Source organism: Natrix helvetica, assembly GCF_964273705.1.
Source record: "Natrix helvetica genome assembly, chromosome: 4".
Taxonomy (NCBI): domain Eukaryota; kingdom Metazoa; phylum Chordata; class Lepidosauria; order Squamata; family Natricidae; genus Natrix; species Natrix helvetica.
In genome coordinates, this window is record NC_138550.1 from 116,951,527 (window position 1) to 116,971,720 (window position 20,194).

At 44.2% G+C, this 20,194-nt stretch overlaps 1 protein-coding gene across 4 annotated transcripts in view; it reads right to left on the reverse strand.

Annotated features, from left to right (window-relative positions):
- Nucleotides 1-20,194, reverse strand: part of MTCL1 (microtubule crosslinking factor 1) — a 113,309-nt gene that overhangs the window by 8,436 nt on the left and 84,679 nt on the right. For 3 of the 4 annotated variants that reach the window (XM_081952784.1, XM_081952782.1, XM_081952785.1), the window contains 3 exons: nt 19,444-19,746; nt 15,615-15,646; nt 13,818-15,354 (listed from right to left, as the gene is read on the reverse strand). In XM_081952784.1, the coding sequence (XP_081808910.1) occupies nt 13,818-15,354; nt 15,615-15,646; nt 19,444-19,746 (1,872 nt within the window). Of the gene's footprint in view, nt 1-2,073; nt 2,132-13,817; nt 15,355-15,614; nt 15,647-19,443; nt 19,747-20,194 lie in introns of all 4 variants that reach the window. The other variant, XM_081952783.1, reaches the window with a different exon arrangement.

Genomic DNA, 20,194 nt, shown 5'->3' on the forward strand with positions numbered 1-20,194 from the left:
TTGTAGGGCCATTTTTTGCCCTCCCGAGCCTTTAGGGAAGCCTCCTGAAGTCTCCAAGAGGGTGAAAACCGGCGCCCCATTGGGCTGTTTTTCGCGCTCTGGAGCCTTCAGGGAAGCCTCCTGAAAGCTCTGGAGGGCGAAAAAGAGCCCTACGAGCAAACCGGAAGTCCATTCCTGAAATTCTGGTTTGCCGGTAAGAACGCCAAAGTCAGCTGGCCAGCATGCGCATGTGCGCTGGCGCTGAGAGGGCCCTAACGAATGGCTCCCCGTGCCACCTGTGGCATGCATGCCATAGGTTCACTATTATGGTCCTAAGGCATACAACTACATTTTCCCCCTTAATATTTTCAATTTTGGTGTTCAGTCTTTAATCATAAGGAGGGCATCTTGCTTCCATATTATGTTTATTTCAAATTGAATTGGATCATAAAATTCAACAGCCTCTTCTTGTCCTGCATCAGTGATTGGATTATAAAATTGGATAACTGTAATATTACAAGCTGGACTACAATTTGATCTGAGAGGCTCACGATCTGGCGCTCATTTAATATTTTCTATCCATTTGGGTTTATTGATAAAATTACAGCAGTGATTTACCATTGCCTTTTCCCTTGCAGTATGAATTAATTCCTTCGCTTAAGTCATCGGCTGCCAGCAGCTTCGTATATTGAAATGTTGTTCAGTATAGGACTCAGGGTCAGATGCATCATGCACAGGCCATGCCCACCCCAGCTCCGTGAAGGGGGGAAATGTCATGAAACGTCACGTGACGGCAATGTGGCGCCTTGAGTTTGACACCGTGGTATAGGTGCTTTCTGCTTTAACTGGGCAGCTGGGAGGACCTTCACCCGTAGGAGGACCCTACTGGGAATGTACACTCTTTGACACCTCCCAGGTAGGAGGATCCTACTGGGAATGTACACTCTTTCACACCTCCCAGGAACACCTTCCCCACTCTGCTATGAGATAGCACAATGGGACTTGGGGGGAAAATGACAGGCATACTGGTCTGTAATTTGAGAGCTCTTTTGTGGCTTCTGTCTACTTTATATATGTCATACATTTTAAATATTATAAAGTTCTTCTCTACTTCATGCTCTTAAGTAGACATAGTTTCAACTGAGCCATGTGACTTAGATATAAGAAAATATGACTGACTGTGAAAAAAACATGTGTAAGCTATTTATTCTGTCTTCCTCTACGTTTTCAAGCAGATTATGCTTCTTTCAATATACATAATTGGCTTTACTAGAAAAATTTGGGATTGGTTTTTTCTGTGAATTGAAACTCTGGAAAAGTTCCCAGAAATTGTAGCTCTTGGATCCCATATGTTTGTGCATACTCTTCGAATGAAATAAGATAATGAGATAATGTCATCCATTTTTCTTATGTCTTGGTTCCTTTCTATTTAAGATAAATATGTTAAGTCTCTATCTAATGAGAGCTTTTGCACTGATGAAATTAAGATGCTGTAATGGAACTCATCCCATGAATAAAATGGAAACATCAATGTCTTTTTTGTCCTTAAATATTAAATATACAGAACCTGTGATTCTGATCATTTTACTTCCAGCCTTTTGACTTCTAGAACTGACTTTTACTGACTTTGATCCTATAAATGAATGTACATTATTACCATACAAACAGTAAAGTATAGCATTGTGTCTACAGCTGACGATTTGCAGTGATTTGAAACTGCAAATCACCTAGTGGATGCAAAAATGTTTGGGAAATACAAAATTGCAAAGTTAAAACATATTCCTTTGAACATTCAATATGGCTATTATGGGAAGAACCCTAAAACTAGCATGTTTCTGAAAACTATTTTTATGGAATGAATCTGGTTTAAGATGAAACACTTAGATTGTATGATTTTAGAGCAGTCATATAAATAATGATCCATAAGAACTTTTTTGACGACAATCTAGGACTCAAATGCTTGCTAGCCACTTGAAATCCAATGCTGCATTTTGCTAATATCAGCAATGTTGTTGCTTGTGCACTTTATATTTTTCCATCTTCTTTTTTTTAAAAGAGTAAAGACTTTTGGAAACAAAGGTAGGAAAGACTTACAGTACTGAGGCAGGCAGGGTTAGGGTCCCCAAGGGGCAGTTAGTAAGACAGTTTGGTTCTGGACACAGACAAGACAGGGGAAAAAAAGGAAGCAGATTGGAATGAATATTTAAACAAGAAATTTTTAATCAGCATTGAAGCACTCTCCAAATTTAATTTATTAGTACCTTTTTTAAAATCAGCAAGGCTAGAATATAGAAGAGATAAACTTAACTTTACATTTAGAAAACAAATGCAGACACATCCTGATTGGAGAGTATGATTGTGAGGAGTACATATAATTTGTAGAAATGGTTACAACTTTCATTTAAATCAGAATTCATTCCAAATGAGTAAGTTTCTCTTTCTACCCCACCTGCCCCTCCCCTGCAAGATAAGGAAAAGTGTATGATATGGTACTATGTCTAGTAGACATGAATTTACCATTTTATTTTTGCATCTGAGATCTATTTAGTAAAGAGAACATGAAATACAAGGTAAAGAAAACAATATATTACCATATGCTATCCCTATAAAATTATGTCAAGAGGTTAAAACATCAAAGCTATGTTATTAGGAAGAAAACACAGAGAAGAAAAAGAACACTACATCAGCTAGCCTTTTTGTCAGATAATATGACTTTCTTCAGATTCTTGAAACAAAATCTGATGACTGATCTTTTTCTATCTCAAACTGGGAAAATGTTTTTATTTGATTTAAAGAGTAAAAGATTCAATGTTATCAGTATTGCTGCTTAATGCTTAGCTTAATACTATAATTTTAATGTAATGTAATGATTGTCCAGCTACTTAAACTGCAATTTATTATCTAACCCTTGGCACAAGTAAAAGAATATCTACTCCTAAGCATTTTATATATCTATATATCAACACCTACATCTATGCATGTCTATCTACCTATATGTCTCAGTGGTGGGTTTCTACCGGTTCGGACTGGTTCTCCTGAACCAGTAGTACTGCCTTCAAACAGAAAGGGAACTGGTTCTCTGTTTTTTTTTAAAGTGGGCTCACCCGCCTGCCCCTGGCTTATACTTACCTTTATTCCAGCTTCTGAAGCCCAACTGATCCGGGGCGGCAGCTTGAATTGCCGCTCCTCAACTGTTTTCCGTTCTTTCTGAGTAATTTTCATTCCATTGCGCACGCATGCTCAGCAAACCAGTAGTAACGCCAGTAGCAACCCATCACTGATGTGTATGTGTGAGCATATATATGCACGTACAGATAAAATACATATCTGCATTTCTCAGACGTGCCTATTTTTTAAATCAAATATCTACAGAAAGTTTCCTAACTGAATCATTTAAAGAATGCAGTGGGAAATCGCATACATGAAATACTAAAAACCTCTTAAACAGTATTCCATTCAAACATTCAGAATCAGCAAGACCCATGCTAGAACAGCAGAACAGCAAAATGCATATGTATATGTTTATGTACTGTTTATATTTGTATATTTTATGTGTTTTAATTGTACGCTGCCCCGAGTCCTTCTGGAGAGGGTGCGGCTAATCAAATGAAATTTGATTTGATTTGATTTGAGAATTGTCTTTCAAAATAATTTATTAGCAAAGAAAAATAATGAATGTTTTCCAACAAACAAAACGTATGTCTGACAAAGCATGGCTTTACTTCACACAGAATGCCATTTCAGACTGCAGCCTAGAAATTCTGAATGGAAGCCACAGCTGTAAAAACTTTTGCAGTAAGTGGATTCCTTATTATAAGCTTAATCACGCAGCACTTTTTGAGAATCTTTATTCTGATGCTGTGTTTTTCAAAGCTTGCATTTAAAAATTTACACTTTTAGAAAATTTAAGTTACTAAAACAACAGTACATGGGAACAAAGAATGAAATCAATAGGACATTGGCCTAAACAAGATTTGTAAATAGACTTAATTAATACAATTCTTGCAGTTAGTCAATCTAATAAATTGAAGGTAGTCCTGTTCTGAATGGATTTGCACTGAACATGTTCAGAGTTTGGGAGGGCTTCTTGATATACAATTATCACTGGATTTACATTTGATGGCTGTGATCAAGAACACATTTACACAGTTGCAATTGAAATACAACTACTAACCTTTCTGTTCAATTATTGTTATCTACATCTGACCACAACTTGTATTGACTATTAAAATGTGCTTTATATGGGGCTAAACCAGGGGTGGGTTCCTGCCAGTTCTAATCTCTTCTATAGAAGAGATTCTACAAATCTACAGTGCCGTTTAGAACCGGTTCCAGCTCCCTCCCCCTGCCCATCCGTACATCATCAAGATGAAGAGTGAGAGGAGGAATTCTGGGAGTTGAAGTCCACAAGTCTTAAAGCTGTCAAGTTTGAACACCCTTGGGCTTTTTTTTCTAAAGGGTTAGGGTACAAGGGTCTTGTAACTTGACAGCTTTAAGACTTGCATGCTTCAAATGCCAAAGTTTCTGAGCCAACATTTTGGTTGCTAAGCAAGAGCGTTGTTGTGAGTTTCACCACATTTTACAAGTTGGCCACGCCTACACAGTCACATGACTGCCAAGCCACTCCTACTCAGTCACATGGCCGGCAAGCCACTCCCACTCGGTCACAAGGCCAGCAAGCCACTTCCACAAAGCAGGCCACACCTATAGAAGAGGTTCTAAAAAATGTTGAAACCCACCACTGGGCTAAACCTTGAGAAGTGTTTAGAAATCGCAACTGGTGCAAAATGTAGTGGCTGCCAGGCTTCAAGCTGCTACAAGATGCAGAGGTCAATGAAGACTCTTCTAAAAGACACTTGCACTAGTTATCAATTTCCTGATAGGTACATTTTAAGGTGCTGGTATAGCCTTCTAAAGCCGAAATTTAAAACCTGGTTTTTTGATGTACCATGTCTCCTATTGTGAATTGCCTCTCCAATCGGCAGAAGAGCCTTTTTTGAAGCTCCGTTATTGAATATATGGCAATCCTGTGTGATTCACTGATTCATGAATATATTCTCCAAAAAGAGAATATATTTATTTGGCTCACACATTTTAGAATTTAGACAAATGGCATGAACAGCCAAGCTTTCAATTGTTCATAAAATTAATGCTTAATTTTAATATTCCTTTTAGTCACATTAATTTTGTTATGTTTTGTACAACTTTATTGTTGTAAGTTGGAAGTGTTGGAATAAACAGAAATGCAGTATATAAATAAAAAACATAGTACACATAGAAAAAACAATATACACATGAGAGAAAGACAAATTGAATCCAGTAATTCTTCTAAGAAAACATCCATAGAATTGCACTATAAATCAATTCACGTGAAGCTGTTCTCATCTTAAAAAGGTCCAGTCAAAAACTTTTATAACAAGAATCACTGTATTAAAAATAATCAGTTGTGCTTTCTCTCTTATTTATGATAATTTGATAAGTGTTTGTGAATATAAACATTTAAAGTAAATGCTTTTTATAAGGATTTATTTTTGAATTCGATAAAGGTAGTCAATATTTAATCAATAGAAACATTAAATGCTTCTAACACACCATTAGAGCTGTGGTGATGCAATGGTTAGAATGCGGTGTCGCAGGCTGACTTTGCCCACTGTCAGGAGTTTGAGCCTCACAGGCTCAAGATTTACCAAGGTTGGTAAAATGAGGACCCAGATTGTTGGAGGCAATAAGCTGACTCTGTAAACTGCTTAGAGAGGGCTGTAAAGTGTTACGTGCTTTAAGTGCTATTGCTACGTGCTCTAAGTGCTATTGCTATTAAATATACATTAATCTATCAGTGCAAATTAGAGATATTTTCTATTACTGTCCATTAAAGGTTGACTAGCTTTATGCACTTCAAAAATAAACATACTAAACTGAATTTAGCTATTATAATGAAATTTCATTCAGAGCCATGTATCCTGTGTACCAGTGATGGCTAACCTTTTTGTAGTTGCATGCCAAAAAAGAACGTTGGTCTTACCTGAACATTTTTTTCAGGAGATGTGGAGGGAGGGGTCACAGAAGGGTTATTACAGCCTGATTGGTCCATTTGACTGAGAGAAAACTTCTTAACCTTCGGCTTCTCCCGTTGGTTCCCAGTTTCCGCGATGTCGTTGCATGCCTCTGTAACAACAAACAAAGACAAGGGAAAGCCCCCCCGGGGCCACCCGATCCTACACCTCCCGGACCCTGTCTATCTAACTAGGGCGGGAATGTGACCCCTCCCTCCACATCTCCTGAAAAAAACGTTCAGGTAAGACCAACGTTCTTTTTCCAGTAGAGTGGAGGGGGGGTCACAGAAGGGACATACCCAAGCTACGTCCCCGGGTGGGAAGACTGGGTCCCAGGTGAAGGATCGGCCACCACCCTCTGAAGGACCCGCCGCCCAAAGGATGCCTCAGCCGAGGCATACGCGTCCAAACGGTAGTGCCTAATGAAAGGCGTAGGAGAGGCCCAAGTGGCCGCCCTGCAAATATCCTCGAAGGGTGCTCTGGTAGCCCAGGCCGCAGTGGTAGCGGCACTGCGGGTAGAATGGGCAGTGATACCTGACGGGGGAGTTTTCCCGGAAGCACTGTAGGCCTCAACTATGGCCAACCTAATCCATCTCCCGATAGTGGAAGAGGACACCTTACGTCCCAACGAGCCCAGCTGAAAAGAGACGAACAACGCCTCGGTCCTCCTAATGCCCTCCGTCCATTTCAGGTATATGCGGACAGCGCGGCGGACGTCCAGCCTGTGCCACACGAACTCCTGCTCCCTTGCAGGATTGGGACAAAAATTTGGAAGCACAATCTCTTGGGCCCTGTGAAATTGAGAATTCACCTTCGGAATAAACGAAGGATCCAAACGCAGGATAACCCTGTCCTGGTGGATTATACACAGATCACTGCGAGAGGAAAGAGCCCCCAATTCAGAAATGCGTCTGGCTGATGTAATGGCCACTAAAAACACCACCTTAAGGGTGAGAAGACGCATGTGCACCGTCCTAAGCGGTTCGAAGGGGGAGCCTGTCAGAGCCTTGAGGACCAGGGTGAGGTCCCAGGTCGGGAACCTATGAACCGGGGGTGGGCGGATGTTAGCCGCCCCTTTAAGAAAACGCTTAATCAAGGGAGAACGAGAAAGGGTGGGGGAACCCTCCCCCCCCAGAATGGTGGCCAAAGCCGCCACCTGTCGCCGGAGCGTATTATGCGACAGACCGTCCTCTAACCCCTTCTGAAGGAACTCCAATACGTCTGGGACGGTAGCCCTAGAGGGATCCAACCCCAACGGAATACACCACTTTGCAAACGCCCTCCAAGTGGCATTGTAAATCCTAACTGTAGACGGCCTCCTGGACGCCTCTAAGGTGGCTATAACTCCCGACGATAGTCTCCTCCCCCTCAGGATCCCCCGTTCAATAGCCAGGCGGTCAGATGAAGCCACTGAGGCCCTGGGTGATGCAACGCCCCTTGACTCAGAACGACCTCCCCTGGGGGAATCCTCCAGGGGTCCGCTACCGACAGCTGGACCAGGTCCGCGAACCATGGTCTCCTCGGCCAGTACGGGGCTAACAGGATAACGAGAGCCCTCTCTGTGACTACCTTCCTGATCGTACGGGGAACGAGGGGAAGGGCGGGAAAGGCATAAAGAAGGCCCGGGGGCCACCGGCTCCTGAGGGCATCCGCTCCTTCCGCTGACGGAGACTGGAAACGGGTGAAGAAACGCGGCAGCTGGGCGTTGTCGGGGGAGGTGAACAGGTCCACCAGGGGTGTGCCGAATTTGCTGCATATCTTCAGAAACAACTCCGACCCCAGTTGCCACTCGCCGTCGTCTAGGGTCGTGCGACTCAGCCAATCCGCCTGAAGATTGGACACCCCCGAGATGTGCTCCGCTACTATCGAAGCCAAGTGTCTCTCTGCCCACAAGCCCAACGCCTGCGCCTCTCGCCAAAGGGAACGGGAGTGAGTGCCCCCCTGGCGATTGACATGGGCCTTTGTTGCCACATTGTCCGTGAGCAGGAGGACATGGCGCCCCCGCAGGTGACGACGAAAAGTCCTGAGGGCAAGTCTCGCGGCCTTCAGCTCCAGCCAATTGATGTTGTGGCGGAGATCCGAGGCAGACCAACGTCCCTGGGTCATGTCGGAGTCCATCACGGCCCCCCAGCTGAAGAGGCTGGCATCCATCGTCACGGTGACTCTCTCAGGCTCCCAAAAGCAAGCCCCCTGTTGCAGCGCCGGGGACATCCACCACTGAAGAGATAGCCTCACCTCCGCTGGTAGAGGAACTGGCCGCAAGGAGTTGCTCATCATCCTTCTCTGGACTGGAATCAAGGCCCACTGGAGAGGCCGCAGATGGAGCCGGGCCCAGGGCACAATCCCTATACAAGAGACCATCTTCCCCAGAAGTTGAGACAAGGTCAGGATGGAAACAGACCTTCTTTTTCTTACGGAGGAGATCAGTTGACGTAGGCTGGTCAAGCGGTCTGGGGATAGGCGAACCCTCCCTGACTCGGAGTTTATCACTGTCCCTAGGTGGAGGATCTGTTTGGACGGGGACAGGTGGCTCTTGGGAAAGTTCACTGAAAACCCTAACTCCTGAAGCCAACGGATCGTCAGCCGAAGATCTGACGTGGCTCTGGGGAGGGACTCCGCCTGGACCAGGACGTCGTCCAAGTAGCACTGAAGTCTCACCGGAATGGAACGTAGGTAAGCCGCCAGTGCCGCCAGGACCTTGGTGAACGTCCGTGGCGCTGAGGCCAGACCAAACGGGAGGGCCAGGTACTGGTAATGCCTGCCCTGGTGAGAAAACCTGAGATAGCGCCGGTGGGACTGGAGAATGGGGACATGGAGGTAGGCCTCCGTCAAGTCTACCGAGGCCGTGTAATCCCCCTTCCGAATGCCCTGCAGGATTGATTTCAGGGACGCCATCTTGAACCGCCTGTAGACTAGGTAGCGGTTGAGACGTTTCAGGTTGAGGATTGCCCTCCAACCCCCCGAGGATTTTGGGACTACGAACAGATGTGAGTAGTAGCCCTGACCCCTCTCTGGCCCCAGAACTACCTCCACCGCCCTGATGTCTAGGAGATGGGCGACAGCGAGGTCCATGAGACGCCGGCGTCCCGGGTCCCGAGCCGGAGGGAAGACCTTGAAAAAGCTCGGGGGTTTGGAGAGGAACTCTAACCTTAGGCCGTGGCGAACGGTCGCCCTGACCCAACCGTCTGATGTGATCTGATCCCACTTGTCCGCATACAGCGCCAGGCGGCCTCCGATGGGATGACTCGGGTTCGAGTCATTTCCCCCTGCGGAAGGGACGGCCGCCCCCCCCTCGAAAGGGCCGCTTGGACTGCGGCTGATACCTAGAACGATCTTGAAAGTTCTGCCTATTGAACTGCCTGTCCTGCCTGTATGGTTGGTAACGCTGATCCTGATCCCTGTCATAGGATTTGAACTGGGTCCTGCGATAGGGGTGACTACGGGACTCCGCCTTCTTGGTGGATGTAGGCATAACCTTCTTTTTATCTTTGTTCTCCACCAAAATCGGGTCTAAGGAAGCCCCGAACAAATTTGGACCTGCAAAGGGGGCGGCCACCAGGTCCCACTTGGCTTTATAGTCCATCTGCCAGTTCCTGAGCCACAGGAGCCGACGGGAGGCCACAGAGGTGGCCAAGGCACTAGAACCAAACCTAACAGCGTCTAGGGTCGCATCAGCCGAATACTGACACGCTGCCATAATCTTAGCTAAATCCTGGTGAACCCGCTCATCTTGGATCGGAATGCGATCCTGAAGCTGGCGGAGCCACATGACCGTAGTTCAGTTAAAGTACGAGGCGGCAGCCGCCGCCCGCACCGCCCATGCTGAGGCCTTATAATTCTTACGTAAAGTGAGCTCCGCCCTCTTATGCTCTGGCTTAAGTTTGTCTGCCGCGTCCCCCGAGACCACTGGGGAAGAGGAGACTAGGGCTGCTATGGGCTGATCTATAGCTGGAAGCTGAATAGCCTGCACAAAAGACTTTCCCATGTTGTAGGCGCGACGGTCGTTGCTGCCTGGGGGGGAAAAATTGGAAGGACGGGCCCATTGGCTGGTAGCCACCTCTAAGAAAAGGGGAGGAGCAGGAATCTCCTCTTTATTAGTGGCCGTCGCTGAGAACATGACCATGTCTGAATCCGTGGGCGGTGGGACCGTGGGGTCCCCCGTGCCCACCTTGGTGGTCCTCCTAGCCTTCTTAAGTAATGGTTTGAACATGGCCTGGAGGACAAGGTTGGAAGAACGAGGCGGCTCAGGAGCCGCATCCTCCTCCTCAGAGAACCCCCAATCATCCCTCCGTGCCTCCCCCCTAGAGGAGACCTCACTCATGAGGGAAGGAGAAGAAGCCCTAGATCTGGACCTACTAAAGGGAGTAACTCGACTGTGGTGGTAGGGCCTGTCCCTTTGAGAAATGCCCCTAGAGATGGCTGCAGAAATAAGCCTTTTGATATTCTCAGGGAGGTGTTCTAGATCCTCCTCATCACCTTCAGTATCATAGTCTGGTGCCACATAAGCCCTGCTGGATCTCCTACCCCTAACGGGACCTGCAGAGGTACCTTCCAACGGGTCCCCCCTATCTGCCTCTCTAGTCCCCAGGGAAACAGAAGGAGAGCGAAGGCCCCCCCGCTGCTGACTCCTATCAGATCTGCATGAGGAAGCAGAGGAAGAAGAAGAAGGGCTGAACCCCCTGGCCACAGGTGGGGAAGGGCAGGAAGCCACAGGGCGTGGAGATCTGGATCTAGGCCCAGGATCCCGGGCCTGTCTTTTCTCAGCTCTTTCGATGACCTTCTCTATAGCCCTGGATCGCCTGAGCTCATCCCTTTGCAGAGCTCTGGAAGGTCTGTCCTCTGCCGAAGGCCTAGAAGCCCGAGGCCTAACAGGGGGAGTGGGTTCAGCCTTATCATCGCCTGCCTGAGACGGCGCGGCCTGCTGAGCCTCTGTTCTATCAGCCATCGCCCCACTCACGTGCACCAAATGAATTTTGAAACAGAAACAGCCCTTCAGCTGGTGGGAATCGCCTGCTCCGGGCCTCCGGTAAGACTACAAACTGCACGGCCACGTTGTATCCAGCCTCTCCGTGCTGCAATGCCCAGACACGTGATCCAAAATGGCTGCCGGCTTCTTTGGGCGGTCCCTGGCAAAAGCGCGCCTAAAAATGGCCGCCGACCTCGCCCTTAGCTTCCTCTGCCTGCGGGCAGCCGTTTGCACGCTCGCCGCCCCCAACGGCACCCAAGAAGACACTGGAGCTCCTACTCACCAGGAGACCTCCAAATTCAAGAAAAAAACGGCCCCGCGCCGCCGCCGTGGGCTGTAACCGGCCCCGGACTGCAAGAAATTCAAATGTGAAGCCGATCTGTCGCTTTCGCGCTGAAAAGCCCCGGCGCGCTGCGACTTTCTCTTTAAACATGTGCAGAGCACGTAGGGTCGCCCGGCACGCCCGAGACACCAGGCATCAGTCCGGAGCGACCTTCGAGGCGGGGGAAGGAAGCCAGTGCCCCCCCCTCTACTGAGTCTCCCAGCCTTCCGAGGGCAGCAAACAACAGCCCTGCAAGGCAGACCCACTACAAAAAATAAATTCTCTAAAGGTAATCAAATTAAAATTCCAATTTTACCAAGATCAATTATCATACACTGACTAACTAGAAAACCATAAACACTCCTACTAGGAACCAAACCTGAGTCTTGGACCGACTGAGAGGAAACTGGGAACCAACAGGAGAAGCCGAAGGTTAAGAAGTTTTCTCTCAGTCAAATGGACCAATCAGGCTGTAATAACCCTTCTGTGACCCCTCCCTCCACTCTACTGGAAAACATGTGCACGCACCCATAATACAATGCGCATGCCCCCACGCATGCACACACAACCTTCTGTGCTTGCACATGCAACCCTCCTGTGCCCCCGGGTATGTGCCCCGTCCCTGCCCATTTGTGGCTTCCAGGTTGGTGTAGGAGGCTTTCCAGGCACAAAATGAGATGCGGAGGGTCCATGAGTGCCCCTTGTGCCCCCTTTTGGATCTGGAAGGCCTTCAGCACCAACCTGGAAGCCAAAACGAGGCACGGGGGTGCTGCACGAGGTCCCAAAATGCAATGCAAGTTCCCCCCGTGCATGCCCTTTGTGCATGTGCCACATGCACCCTGCCCTCCACACATGCATGGCAGAGACCCAAAAGCCAGCTGGCTGGCGGGTGATGGCTGGAATGCCCACAGAGAGGGCTCTGCACGCCACGTGTGGCACACGTGCCATAGGTTCGCCATCAGGGCTATATACTGTAGTGTAGCTCCTCTTCTTCCATCCCTAAACCTAAACATTTTTATTTAGAAAAGGACATTTTACTCTGCTAGAATATGCTAATTCTATTGAACTATTCTCTCAACTATATGACCTAGAAGGCTTCATTTGCACTTCTTTTCTCCACATTTATCTACATTACCTATATCAGTTTCAGTGTATTACTCTTTGAATTCTGTGCTAATTTGGAAACTAGTCTGGAAACTAAATTAGCAAATATGCAGTATGTACAGTTCAAAGGATCAGATTTGCTTTCAATATGATAGCTTATTGTAACCTCATATTCAATTCTGCTTAATCAATGTATATTCTAGGCAGCCGTTCCTTGCAGCTAAGTTATCTTAGGATGGTGTAAAATGGGAGCACAGTGTGATATCTAAAAACATTTCCTGAATGCTATATTGAACTTTCCTGAACTTTGGATCTTCTAGATATATTAATGTTCACTTCCCATAATCTTCTCATTTCTCCTCACTCTAATGAGTGTTAATAATAATAAAAAAAAATGGGGTACTAGGGAATTAAAATACAAAGCATGTAAAGGGTATTAGGAAACTCTACAAGAATTAAGTGTTTAAGCTGTATAGAAAGTAATTGATATTGATATGCACCCTTCAATTATTCAGTTATTGTAACTGAATTCTAACCTTACCATACCAAAAATGCAAAACATATTTGAAGTTTGAAATTACAATCGTGGCAATATATATTGATATATTTGCTACCTTCCAGATAGGAGAACCGTGGCCAGGATATATAGTCTTGTGAAAAAGTATTCATATCTTTTTCTAATTTGCTAATTTTTTAATGTATCTTTGCAATTGATTGTTCTCAGAGCTTTATGTAGGAGTCTGATGAAAAACATCACCAGATAGCAAAGGTTGTCCAAAATTTATTTTGAGCAAAGCATGGTTTCAATCCATATGGTGAGAATTTCATTATTACAATAATGAAAGTGAAAGATATTATTTATATACATAAATTGTCATGACTGTTCAGTGAACTAATAATAATAATAATAATAATAATAATAAGTACCCTGTAATTCTCCCTGTAATTGAATTGATTAAATCAAGGAATAATTATTTTGTCATATTGTTGAATTCCTTTTTTATTCAATAAATAAAACCGACACTAACCTTTAGTGTTATCTGTTCAGTAACAGTTATTTTGTGTATCATTAGGACCCACATGAAGCTCTGGTAATATTCATTGACAAAAAAATGCAAATATTTCAAAAGAGACAGAATATTCTTTTTCCACAGAATTATGTTCATTTTAGAAATCCAACTTCAAGTGCCCTGCGATTTATTATATAGAAACACTATGTCTCCAAAAATCCATTTGGAAAGTAATGATGTTATCAAGCTCTTCAAAAATTCACAACGTACATAATAGCAATCAGTCTCTTTTTGAGTCAAAGCAATGTAAGTATTAAGCAGCACTTAAAAACTACACGAACATTTCTAATTTGTTTTACTATTATAAGGATAAAATGTATTACCTCAATGGATCCTGGCTCAACTGTGACTTCTTCTTTTGTGTGATAGTTTTCATTGCTAAGACTTGGAGGGGTATGCGAAGCTAAGGCATTCTCTATAAATTTCTTGTTCAGGATTCTGGCAGCATTTTCTGTTAGCATGTATCCTGGCGGAGCAGATAAATCTTGCCTGATACTTGTAATTTCACCTGTTTCATCTTTTTGTGGTTCTGTACCCAAACGGAGAGGACTGGGTGACCTGCCCCGCATATCTGTGCACATATCTTGCATAGACCCAAGTTCTGGCCTGGGTTCTGCTGATCTTGACCGGCTGCTGGACCTGGAGCATCTTTGGAAAGTATCATAAGTGATAGGGGTATGGTCAATGATATTGAATAGACTAGAGAGGCCATCATTTATTGTAGTGTGAACTGGACTCTCTCTCGTAGTAGTGGATCTGGCCCAAGCAGATTCACTAAATCCTTTCTGAGATGTGCTTGGTAATGTCCGGTTAATTGGCTGATCTGTTTTGGAACAAACTTTTTTCTGTAATTTTGGAGAGCCATATTTTGGAGAGCAACATGTTCGTTCATATTTGCCCTGGACCTTTTCAATAGCAGCAGCCATTTGCCTGCTTCTTAAACTTCTGGATGGTGATGAAATAGGTGTAGAGCCCCCCTTTGGTGTCAGACATTTATGTGGACTGCTAGTGAGTGTACGCAAAGTGTCTGTCTGTAAGCCCACATTGATAGTTTGAGTAGTCTGGGTCCCCATTGTTCTCATTCCATTAGTCTGGCAAGCTGTGTCTCTGAATTGAAGATCTGTTGAGCTCGAATGTATTGCATTTCTGACAGAAAAAGCTACCTCTTTCATATCATCGCTCATGTTTTTGGACAGCTCCAGATTGTGCAAGGATGAGGCAAAACCCACTGTAGTACAGATGGGACGTTCAATTGGATGAAGGCCAGTTTCTAGGAAATCATTATGATGTTTGGAGAGGTCACAGGACCATCTTCCAAACACTTCTGATGAAGCACTTTTGATCTCACCCACATTTCCTTTTGCTTTGGTCACAGGAAACAAGAAGTCTGTCTCAGGCTGATTTTTCCCTTCACTACCAGGGACAAGTGAGTTATCAAACCTGCGAACCAATGGCGGACTATGGAAGACTCTAACTCCTATTTTTTCTGTATCAATGTGACTTCTTGGTGACTGTTTCTGGCAGTGTTCCGGACTTGTCATAGTGTTAGTTGTCATAGTAACACTTGTGGTAAGATACCATGAAGATGGCTGGAATGGATCTGGAACAGAATTATTTCCTGCCTTTCCCATCTCTGTCCTTTCTGCCCATGTATCTGAAGGCCTTTCTAAAGTTCCACTCTGGCTTCCGGTAGTGTTGTAATCCCAATTTTTGTTAAATTCCTCTATGTATTTTAAATCATCAGGAGATAATGGAGGTGTATCTTCTTTGGTGTTAGAGGATGGTATAGACTTTTCAGGAAGAAAGGGAGAAATGTCCATCAAACGCTTGAACTCTGACATGGAGGAAACTGACATTGCCCTAAAGAAAGGAAGGAAGGAAGGAAGGAAATCACATGAAAATCCTTTAAAAGATACTGGTTCATTCCTATTTTAAACTGTGGATTTCATTTTAAGCACTGAATGCTTCTGCATAACAAAAAAAAAAACACAGCTACCAAACAACTGTCATGGAAAGATTCTAATAATTTTCAAATGCATCTGAACTCACTGCAAATGTAGGTAAATGTGTTAATATATTACAAAGTTCATTTCTAATTTCGTTCTTTTGTCTTTACTCACCTTTGTAGATTTCCCTTGTGCATTTCTTCTTCCTGGAAGAAAATTAAGAGTTAATTTTGGATCTTGCATATATATTCATCAGTGACTGTGTTTGCATTAGTTTACTTAATTGTTGGGATATGTGAAAATCCTTTGAATAATGTATCAAAATCCTTTCTACATAATAGCTTTTGAGAGGATTTTGGTACCCTGATAGTTCACAGAGTACAGTGTAAGAAGTTCTAGACAATTACAGAATTTGTAATTCTTTTATTCAATATCATCAGGGAGGGGGCAGGATGCAAAAGGATTCATTATTTTAAGGGATCATGGCACTTCAAAGTTTGAAAAAAACCCATCAAAACACATTTGGAGCTTTATTAGTATTAATAGCATAATGCCTCTTTTAAAAAAATGTATGACATAAGAGTAGCATCTTTTTTCTATTTTTTGTTTTGAAGTAAACTCAATAATATACTATCACATAAATATTATGAATGCCAATAATACTTTCTCTATGGATACTACTTCCCAAATTTAAAAAAAGGCCCAGAACCCTTTTCTTTCAGCAAACCATCCTACACTGAAAGCAGAGGTGGTATTCAGCAGGTTCTGACCAGTTCTGGAGAACCGGTAGCAGAAATTTTGAGTAGTTTGGAGAACTGATAAATGCCACCTCTGACTGGCCCTGCCCCCAACTATTCCCTGCCTCCTAAGTCCCAGATGATTGGGAGGGAATGGGGATTTTGCATTAACCTTCCCCTGGAGTGGGGAGGGAATGGAGATTTTACAGTATCCTTCCCTTGCCATGCCCACCAAGCCACGCCCACAGAACCTGTAGTAAACATTTTTGAATCCCACCAATATAATATATCAAAATAATTCTTGGATATTTAATTTTAAGTCTGGGTTAAAAGCACTCTTGAAAAGTTTACTGAATGGCATGACTAGATTCCAAATGAAGTCTATCTGACTGACAACTCTAATATGGATGGAGGTATGACCAAGTCAGCAATGCCTTTTATACTTATAATTAATCAAGCTTCCCAGTATCCTTTCAGATTCCAATATGTTCTGAAGCCTAATGAACCAAATGGAATTACAAACTGCCCAATTCTGTAAAGCAGAACCTGACATTTTTTAGACAGAAAGACTAGCCTGATAGTCCTCACACATTTTAGTCTCAGGACTCTTTTGTATTTTTAAAAATGACTGAGGACCCCAAAATGTGTATGTTACATCTATCAATAAATATTCATTTATTTAACTTTGCTGACCCACTGAGAGTCTTGGAGACCTCCTTGAAGACTACTGGAAAAAACCAATAAGGTGCACTGGCTTATAGAAAACAGTCCAAAAAGATCTGTAAGAGCACACAGAAGGTCAATGGAAGAATAGCTCCATTTGTGACAAAAAGGTTGTTTAGTTTAAAAACAAAGTCAGCTTCTCTATATTCACTTTAGCCAGGATAGCACCCAATAAAAGTTCACCATTCTACCAGGAAGTTTAGACTGGGAGCTTTATTGTTCAATTTCAGGTATCACACTGTGTATGGCTACTGCTGGAATTTCCCACCAATTAAGTACTATTTGTTTTGGAACCTTGAGAATATGATAGCAAATGGTAGCAAATAATGGTAGATATATAATTAGATTTGAAACTTACACACATCGCCAGCATGGACTCCTGCAGATCACACCAAACGCAAAATAGCAATTGCCTTGGCCTTCAATTAAGTTTTTGGGCAAAATTTTAAATTATGTTAACATCTGTTAGAATAATTCTCCTCCAAAAGTTGCCATCCACAAAAATCTAGCATGAGTATCTCCCATAGCTGTGATGGCGAACCTATGGCATGTGTGCCACAAGTGGCATGCAGAGGCTTCTCTGTGGGCACACAATCCATCGCCCCAGCACAGCTCTGCTGCTCATGCCTGCTGGTTTTCGGATCTATGCTGTGCATGCGTGGGGGTGGGGCACACATGTGGGGGTTATGCTCACGTACGTGGGGCGCATGTGGGGGGTCACATGTGCCAGCATGTGGGGGTGCATGCATTGCAATATGGGTGTGTGCACGCGTGCATGCTTTCAACACTCAGCGCCGAAAAGGTTAGTCATCACTGTCCTATAGAACAGCGATGGCGAGCCTTTTTTGGCTCGCGTGCCACAAGTGGGGGGAGTGCGGGGGGGTCGTGTGTGGGAGTGCCGCACCCATAATGCAACGCGCGATCCCCCAGTGCGCATGCGCGCACAACATGCGCCCCCATTTTTACATGCTTTTTTCGCCCTCTCCAGGCTCCAGAGGCTTTATAGGAGCCTGGGGAGGGTGAAAAGAGCCTCCCCCGCCCCCCCGGAGGCCCTCTGGAGGCTTCAGGGACCATCCGGAGGCTTCCCTGAAGCCTTCAAAACGCTTAAAACCACCCTCCGAGCAAACCGGAAGTGAGGTTGCTCGGAGGGTCGTTTTAAGCGCTCTGAAGGCTTCAGGGACCGTCCGGAGGCTTCCCTGACGCCTTCGGAGTGCGTAAAACCACCCTCCGAGAAAACCGGAAGTGACTTCCGGGTTGCTCGGAGGGTGGTTTTAAGCGCTCTGAAGGCTTCAGGGACCGTCCGGAGGCTTCCCTGACGCCTTCGGAGCGCTTAAAACCACCCTCCGAGCAAACCGGAAGTGAGTTTTAAGGGACGGTCCCTGAAGCCTTCGGAGCGCTTAAAACCACCCTCCGAGCAACCCGGAAGTCACTTCCTGTTTGTTCAGAGGGTGGTTTTAAGCATTCCGAAGGCTTCAGGGAAGCCTCCGGATGGTCCTTGAAGCCTTCGGAATGCTTAAAACGACTTCCGGTTTGTTCGGAGGGTCGTTTTAAGCGTTCCGAAGGCGTCAGGGAATCCTCCGGACGGTCCCTGAAGCCTCCGGTGGGGGAGGCTCTTTTCGCCCTCCCCAGGCTCCTATAAAGCCTCTGGAGCCTGGGGAAGGCGAAAAATAGCTTTTAAAAAGGTGAACTCAGATGGCCAGCACGTGCATGCGCGCTGGCCAGCTGACAGAGCAGCGCCTTGCATACCCTGACAAATGGCTCTGCGTGCCACAGGTTCGCCATCACTGCTATAGAATGTTCTTTTTCTCTTCCAATGAAATTCACCACTTCACCAGTCATTGTTCCCCATAGAGAACTTCGCTACATTGCCAAGAACATTTTGTTCTGATACTTTGATAGGTAAGTTTCTTAAGTCAATGGAAGGTCTTATATTTGCCATAGAACTGCAAACTCCTCTAAAGAAAGATCCATCTAATTTTCTCCAAATTAGAATCCCCATTCCCTAACTTATCTTGGTATGCTGAAATTTGCCTTAAGATGGTTCAGGAGACGTTTCACGTGTTAACATTTGTTTTTGTGTGTGTACATATGTGTTTGTGTATGTATATATGTACACACACTATTTGGGAAACTTTTTTACTTTGATTTAAGTTTTTTGCCTAAGGATGCAAATACCCAAATAAATAAAATAAATATTCAAACATTAACATGCATTAAGGTTATCCACAAGAACAGGCTACCTAGAGAGCAATGTAAGAAAGTGTAATGCTAGGTTTAACATTAAGTTAATTTCCCATTATTTGCACAGTTTCACTACTGTACTTTAGAAATATTACTTGACTATGTTACCAATTTGTTTTTGTATAAGGCGTATACTTTAAATACTCTTGATATTTGATTTCAATTCGTAGTAGGTAATAAAAATAAAGTTCAGGATGAAATTGCCACTGGATTATAAACTGTAGGCGTTTGATTAAAATATTTGACAAAATAGCAGTGTTAATTATCATATAATTGATAGCATAAAAATCAAGCCACATTACCTCATTTACACAAGTGAACAACCTCTCCCCTTCCCCTTTCTGAAATTGTGGTTCATCAGAATCATCTGGAGAATCGAGGGACAAGGTATCCAAAAATAAATTTTCTGTGGCAGTGCATCTGTCACTTTCCTTCAATTTAGACAGCGATCGATCTTCAAATTGCATGGTTTCTGAATCAGAATAGGACCTTGACCCCAATGGATGAGGCACATGATGGCTCCCTTGTTGTGAAAATGGATGAAAGGCAGTTTCTTTTGAATCATAAAGGATGCTGTCCCCCTTTGGTGGATTTACTTTTGAAGGCTGAGAAAGAGATTAATAATGGACAAAACATTAATACGGAGACTTATGAGTTCTTAAGAGAGAAAGTATGCAAAGCCTTCCTCAGGATTTCAGGATACTTTTATCTTTTTTTATATTAGCATTATTTATATGAAGCTTAATTATTGTATTCAGCCTAAATAAAGGTAGAGGTTTAATGTCTACCTTAAAGTATCTGAATAAATGTTGGAAAGAATTGCACTACTATTATTACATTAAAACACCACTTTCCTATAGTTGCTTTAGGATAAAAATTGGAGGGGGTAAAATTAATGTGGTAAACCAATGAATTCCTCCTTGCAGGCACTCCTAGCGCAGTTTGGGTGGAAAAATTAATCTCAGCAAAAGTATTGATTGTTATGTATACTGACCTAGGGTGAGTCTGAGAGCTGATGAGTCTGAATTGAATACACTGAATTTAAAACCAATC